Here is a 6,405-nt window from a genome sequence, read left to right as displayed (position 1 = left end):
ACCTAGGCCTACCCCTGCCCCAGGACGATTAAAATCCCCTGGAAGGCTCCCGAGACAGTCTTGCCCTTAGAAAGGCCAAGCCCTAAGCCGTGGGAAGAAGAGCTGCCTCCTGCGAGGCCCTTGGACTGGAGCGCGCGGGGACGCCCCCGCCTCTAGGAGTAAGTGCCCTGAGCGCTTCTCGCCGAGCCGGCTCCGGCCTGCCTCTGATTTCGCTCGTGGGCCCCGAGCTACTTCCCACCGTGCCGGCCCAGTCCCAGAGCCGGTGCCCTGGCTGGTGACGCATCCCCTGCCCCCACCCACCTCCTGGGCTTGAGGACTCCAGCTGTACCCGCTTCTGTTCCTGTTGGGGGCGGCGGCAGCCCGGGCTCCCTTCTTTCCGGCTCGGAGCATCTCTTTCCCGATCTTGTCGCCTCCCCTAAGCCCGGCCCAGTCCCTGGCCCGGCCAGCTGAGAGGGCAGCTTTCCTGCCTCTCCGACCCACAGCTCCGGGTTCCCAGGTTGGGGCGGGGGTGGGGAGCCGCTTTGGGATGCTAAACATCAAACAAGCCAAGCCTGGGGTTTCAGGCCCTGAAGCCACTAGAGCCGCTCTCCAAGGCTCTCGAGAAAGTCCTCGTGTTTACATGGCGGGGTTGGAGGTGGGGAAGAGGAGGAAGGGGGGGGGGATGCTGTCTGCAAAATCTCCCCCACTTCCCGAAGCCATCGGGGCCTAGGGATGGATGGGGTGCTTAGGTGGCGGCGTTCAGCTGCTCCTGGACCTCGGGGCGAACTGCGCTGCCCCCGCGCGTGGAGAAGCTTCTGGCTCTTCCAGGCACTTCAGCGTCAGACACATCACCAGAAGTCATTCTCCATCAGAGGAGACCAGAACCTCCCTGGGCCAAAGACGCTGGAGACTTAGGGGAGGTCCACTGCTGGAGAAGACAAAGATCGCAGAGGCTGACCGGAATGTGGGGATGAAGTGTGTCTCCGTCTTTGGTCTTTCGCTGCACCCAGCACGCACCCTTTTCCCTACCAGGACGCTTCAGATTGCCTTCCAGGGCCGCTTCCTGCAGCTACAGCGATGCGCGGCCAGGGACCGGAGCTGGTGGACCCCGTGTGATGGATGGAGAGAAGGGGGCCAAGGCCCTGTTTGTCTCGGTTCCATCTGCAGACCCAGCTGAATTCACCTCTTCTTGGGACCAGTAAACAGACTTCAAAATTAAGCCAACTCTAGACGGCAGGGAGAAGAATGTATTTGGTAGAAACTCCAACCAGTGCAAGGGTGATAAGACTGCGGGTACCACAGCTCACTAAAATTGTTACTCTCCGGGGCCGGGGCGCTCTGGGCGAGATGGGCTGGGGGGACAGCCCCCCTTGTGTCGGGCATGGGGGCAGGTGGAGCGGTAGCTCCCACCCCACAGAATTCAGACCTTAGCATTAACATCTCCCTTGCCGAGCCAGGCCTGAGCTGGGTGACTCAACTACCTACACACACTGTCCCAGGACCACTGCTGCCCATTCCAATACAAGTGTTCAGACTTCCCGGGTTTTTTCTTGTTTACCAAAACGTGAGGCCTGCTGAGACTTCCCCCAGCTAGCACACTCTCTAGATCTAACCAACTGCCCTCTCGAAATCTCCGAGTCTCTTTTAGATACTGAAAACAGTATCTCAGCAGCCAAACCCGAGGGAGGAAGTCCATCCTAGTCCTCAGTCAGGGCGCCACGGAGAAGAGCCCCCAGGAAGTCAACAGAGAGGACTGCTGGTGCCAGCACACCCCCCCCTCCGCGCCCCCCCTCATTTTCCTTACACATTTCTGGGGGGTGAGGGTGGGGGTCTGGGAAGAGAGAGATGGAGTCAGAATGAGCTGCAAAGAAGAGGAAGAAAACGTGGTGACAGGCAAGAAGGGAAAAAAGAAAGTTGAAATTCCAGGCGATAAATGAGTACATGCCAAATATGAATCAATCCTCCACAATCAAACACTTTCAGGCCTAGAGAAAAGTGCTGGGAGGGGCATCTGTCCACAGCCCACCTGGCCACTTTTCCTGTAGGTTTGTCAGAGGTGACACGCAAGGGGCAACAGCCCATCAAGGGACGACAATTTCTCTCTGTCCACAACCACTCCTTCTTCCTCGCCTCCCCGGGGCAATTAAGACTTCCCCAACAGCTATATCTGGGTACCAAAGAGACCAAGAAATTAAAGGTAGCGAGAGAGGTCAAAGTTTTTGTTTGTTTGTTTGTTTTGTTTTCTGTTTTTGCTGGGATGGGGGCGGGGGAGCGCGGGGAGAGGTGGAGAGTTGGAGACAGGAGAAAGATTCCTTACTACAAAGATTTAGGAGACCAGGAGCCCAGAGACGGAAACCTTGGAACAAAGAGCAGAAAGGCCAGCTCCCAAAATCCTGCCAGGGGTGTCCCCAAGGCCAGCAGCCCAGTCGGACACCTCCCAAGGCCGGAGAGGCCACAAGACGCTGTCGGCCAGCCTGTGCGGGGATAACTGTTTTAGAGCAGAAACGAAACCCCTAACAACTTCCTCGCTTTCGAAAACAGCCTCCCACCAAATTCTAGTCCCAAGGAGGCTCTGCCGAGGATTCAAAATAAAGAATTAATGTTGAAATCTACAGGCATGATCCGTCTAGTAAAAATAATCGTTCATTCGGGGTTATTTAAAACGAATATCCGAGGCCGGCTGCTTTAAAACACTGGCTCAGCTGCATAAGATCACGGTAGATACTTCTGAGGTTTTAAGAAACAGAAGCCTGGCTTTGAAAACTAGTCCTTTAGTCTCTTTCTCTTCTTTTCTCCCTTTTCCTCCTGGTGGAAGGAGTTTAGCTTTTCTACTCTCTATTGCCAAGTCCCAGGACTGCTCAAGGTTTGGTTCTACTTAATTCAGAGGCAGAACAAAACTCCCTCTTCCCGTGGGGCAAAGACTCTGCGCCCGGCCTCCTTAGCTGGTTCAGGATCCTTTGAGCCCCCAAACAATTCGAATCTCATCAGGCCAATGTTGAGCCACACCCCCTACCACCAAAAAAGCCAAATCAAAACCAAACAAAAGATGGGGTTTTTAATCAGAAAAAGAATCTTTTTAATTTGTATAATTTATTAGAAGCTTCTTAGGAACTATACTTAAGCCAGATATCTACATAAGTTACAACAGAAAAAGACTGACGCTGCAAATACCAAACTGCCAAATAATATACACAGATTTGTCAAGGCCCATAAAAAATATGATGGGCTGGGGACGGGGACTGGTTTTTTGTTTTTGTTTTTTACAACAAAATGTACAGATTACTAAACCTAAGCATTTAGTCCAACTTTTGACAGCGTTTTACAGCTACAAGTTCACATCAAACATAAAACAATTTTAACCAGGGCCGGTCTCAGCTGAGCCTGGGTGGCCAGAGGGGGCCAGGAGGGGGCATTTCCTTTGTGTCAGTGGCAAGCGGGATCTGTCGAGGAGTCTTTTCCTCTCCCCAGCCCCCCCGTCGCCCCTTCAAAGAAATCCTGGTATTTACAGGCAAGTACACTTTGCTGGCACAGTGTACCCAGAGTGAAGTTTTCGATCTTTAGAGTCCAGAGGCATGTCAGCGTAGAGCCCTCTCCAAACTGCGCCCCACCCGAGCGTGGGAAACCCATCGGAATCACCCAAAAGACACCCCCAAAGCGGTTCTTGTTATGTCCTTCTCTGTTTAAGACTCCTTAAAGAATTGGATCGCTTGGTTGTTTTATTTTCTTTTTTTAAAAAAAAATCCTGCAAATTTTAGAAAAAGAAAAGAAAAGAAAAGAAATACGTCCAGCAGTTTGGTCGTTGTGTTTTTCCCCTTGGTCTTATCGGGACAGGTTCTTTAGAAAAGTCGAAGCGCACGGTGTAGTGGGTGGTTGGTGGTGTGTGGCGGGCAGTAGGGGAAGCGATGAGGCAGAGCGCTGGGCTAGGCCCGGCCCGGCATCCTCTCACCAGGTCCGACCATATAGCAAGGTGGAGCAGGACATGGTGCCGTAGTCCGAGCCCGAGGAGTTCAGGTGGGACAGGCTGGAGACCTGGCCCTGCAGCGCCGCGGGGCTGGTGGCGTGGTGCGCCAGGTCCGGAGACTGGCCCGCGCTGCCCGGCTGGTGGCCCGGGTGCGCGCCGAGGCCGGGGCCGCCGCTGCCCACTGAGATAGCTGCTGCCGCCGCCTGAGCGGCCTGCGCCTGCTGCTGCGCCTGCTGCTGCGCGTGGCCTTGTAGGCTGGCGGCGCCCGGCGCAGGGGCGCCCGCCTGGCAGGGTTTGCCGTCTTTCACCAGGACCGGCACAGCCACGCGGCGCGGTGACTGCTGCTGCGCTTGCTGCTGCTGGCACCCGGCGCCCCCGCCGCCGCTATCCTGCTGCAGTTGCTGCTGTGCCGCCTTGTCCTTGGCTTGGCGCTTCATCTTGTAGCGGTGGTTCTGGAACCAGATCTTGACCTGCGTGGGCGTCAGGTGGATCATGCTGGCCAGGTGCTCGCGCTCGGGCGCGGACAGGTACTTCTGTTGTTTGAAGCGTCGCTCCAGCTCGTACACCTGCGCCTGCGAGAAGAGCACCCGGCGCTTCCGGCGCGGTGCGCTTGGTAGTGGGGCCATGTTCTTGCTCACGTCCCCCAGAGAGCCCAGGCCGCCCATGCCGCTCATGTTCATGCCGCTCGCCGGGCCCATGAAGCGGGAGACTGTAAGCGACAAACGCACAGCGTCGGCAGGGGCCGGGCCGGGCCAGACCACCTCTGCCTTCTGCGCGCTTGGCCGGCCCGGCCCCTGACCCGACGGCGCACTCCTCACCTAGGCCGCCTCCACCCTGAGAGGCCCGGCCGCGGGATCGCCAGCGCCTGCCCCAGGCCGTGCCGTCGAGGAGTTTACTGCAGAGCTCCCCGCCTCAACCCCGGCTACCTCCCTCAGTCTCGGTGCTTCACCCAAAAAGCAGAGTGGAGAAAGACTGTTCCTCCTGTTCCTTTCGTGCCCAGCCCACCAGATTTGTGTGGTTAGTGGGCCACGGGCAGCAAACTGGGCCCAGGCCAGGAACTGGGGTCAACTGTAGGCTCCAGCTTTGGGAGCTTAGGAGAGGGAGGTGTTCGCTTTCGAAAAGCTAGAGACCCCGAGACCCCAGACTCTTTGCCTCTTGGCCGCTCTCTCCGGTCAGCCCCAATGAGGGCATTTGTCCGGCCCATTTAGAACCCCCTCTGGAGCCACAAGCCCTCCCTCAAGCCTAGACTGGAGAGGGGGCCAGGCCAGGGGCCTGAGCGCATCATCCCAGCAGGGCAACCTCCCTCCCGGCCAGGCCGCGCCTCTCCGCACCCTGCTCGTCCCGGCTCTCTTAGTTAGGGGGCCACCTCCCTCCGCATTCCGAGGTCTCCCGCGCGGAGCAGAGCGGCCACTTGGCCGCATCTGGCAGACGCCAAATACCAGCTCCTGCCCTCAGGACCCCAGAGCTACCAAGTGCCTCTTCTTGGACCCCTCAGCTCAACAAGGGAAGACTCCCGAGATCCTGCGCCCGACTCGTTGGCGCCACTGCCCGGCCGCCCACCCTGATGATGCCCAGCGCGCAGCCGGCAGGCGCCGCGCCTTCCCGGCGGCTCTCCCCGCGCCTCCGGCGCTCAACCCGCGGCCCTGCGGTGGGGCGGCCTCACTTACTGGCGGGGAAGCGCGGGTCCGGGTTGGCGCCGTACCATCCGGGGCCCGAGGTGCTGTTCCGCATGGTGTCCTGGTACGGCGGCAGCTCGCTCATGTTGCCCAGGTTGCCGTTGCAGTAGCCCCCCACGGCGGAGTGCGAGAGCTGGGGCACCCCCGCAGCCGTCATGTGGTAGGCGGCGGTGACGGCGCCGTGGTGCCCCACGGCGTGCTGCTGCATGGCGGCGGCCGGCGGTGCCGCCTGGCCCTGCCTGTAAGCCGCCAGCGGAGCCCCGAGGCCGCCGCCCTCCATGCCCACTTTCTTGTAGCTTTCCTCCAGGGGACTCAAGATGTCAGACACTGAGAACGGAGTCGTGTGCTTTGGACTCATCGACATGATTCGGCGGCGGCTGGAGGAGGAAGGAAGAGGAGGAAAAAAAAGGGAGAGGGGGAAGGCGAAGCCTAGCTGCTTTTTTTTTTCTCCCTTTGCCAAATATTCTGGTGTTACCTTAACGCCGATCTTGTTGGATGTACACGTAACCGAGTGGACCGAGTCCGCCTTAATTGGCTTGAGTGGAGGCTCGGGGGCTGCCTCGCGTTTGTTTTAGCCCGGCGCCAGGTTTTAGGCAGCCACCAGAGGCGGGGCGTAAGCGCTAAAGCAACAAGACAATAGAAGCCTACATCTTGCCCGAGATAATTAGCTTACATGCTGATGACAAGGTAAACACCTTTAAGTTTCACTTGTCAGGATTTTTAGGTCTCAAAGAGGGAGAGAGAGACAAGAGAGAGAGACAGAGAGAGAGAGAGAGGCAGAGACGCGAC

General features: G+C 58.0%; 1 protein-coding gene across 2 annotated transcripts in view; it reads right to left on the bottom strand.

Annotated features, from left to right (window-relative positions):
• Positions 1-2,604: 2,604 nt before the first annotated feature.
• NKX2-1 (NK2 homeobox 1) overlaps positions 2,605-6,405 on the bottom strand; it is a 3,923-nt gene continuing 122 nt past the window's right edge. Inside the window, exons 1-2 of one of the 2 annotated variants that reach the window (XM_024762074.1) lie at positions 5,608-6,405; positions 2,605-4,649 (exon numbers count right to left, since the gene is read on the bottom strand). In XM_024762074.1, the coding sequence (XP_024617842.1) occupies positions 3,922-4,649; positions 5,608-5,980 (1,101 nt within the window). In that variant the 5' untranslated portion in view covers positions 5,981-6,405 and the 3' untranslated portion in view covers positions 2,605-3,921. The remainder of the gene's footprint in view (positions 4,650-5,607) is intronic. The other variant, XM_024762073.1, reaches the window with a different exon arrangement.

This window comes from Neophocaena asiaeorientalis, unplaced genomic scaffold (genome assembly GCF_003031525.2).
Source record: "Neophocaena asiaeorientalis asiaeorientalis breed wild unplaced genomic scaffold, Neophocaena_asiaeorientalis_V1.1 scaffold190, whole genome shotgun sequence".
In the NCBI taxonomy this organism is placed as follows: Eukaryota; Metazoa; Chordata; class Mammalia; order Artiodactyla; family Phocoenidae; genus Neophocaena; species Neophocaena asiaeorientalis.
This window is presented reverse-complemented; position numbering and strand designations above follow the sequence as displayed.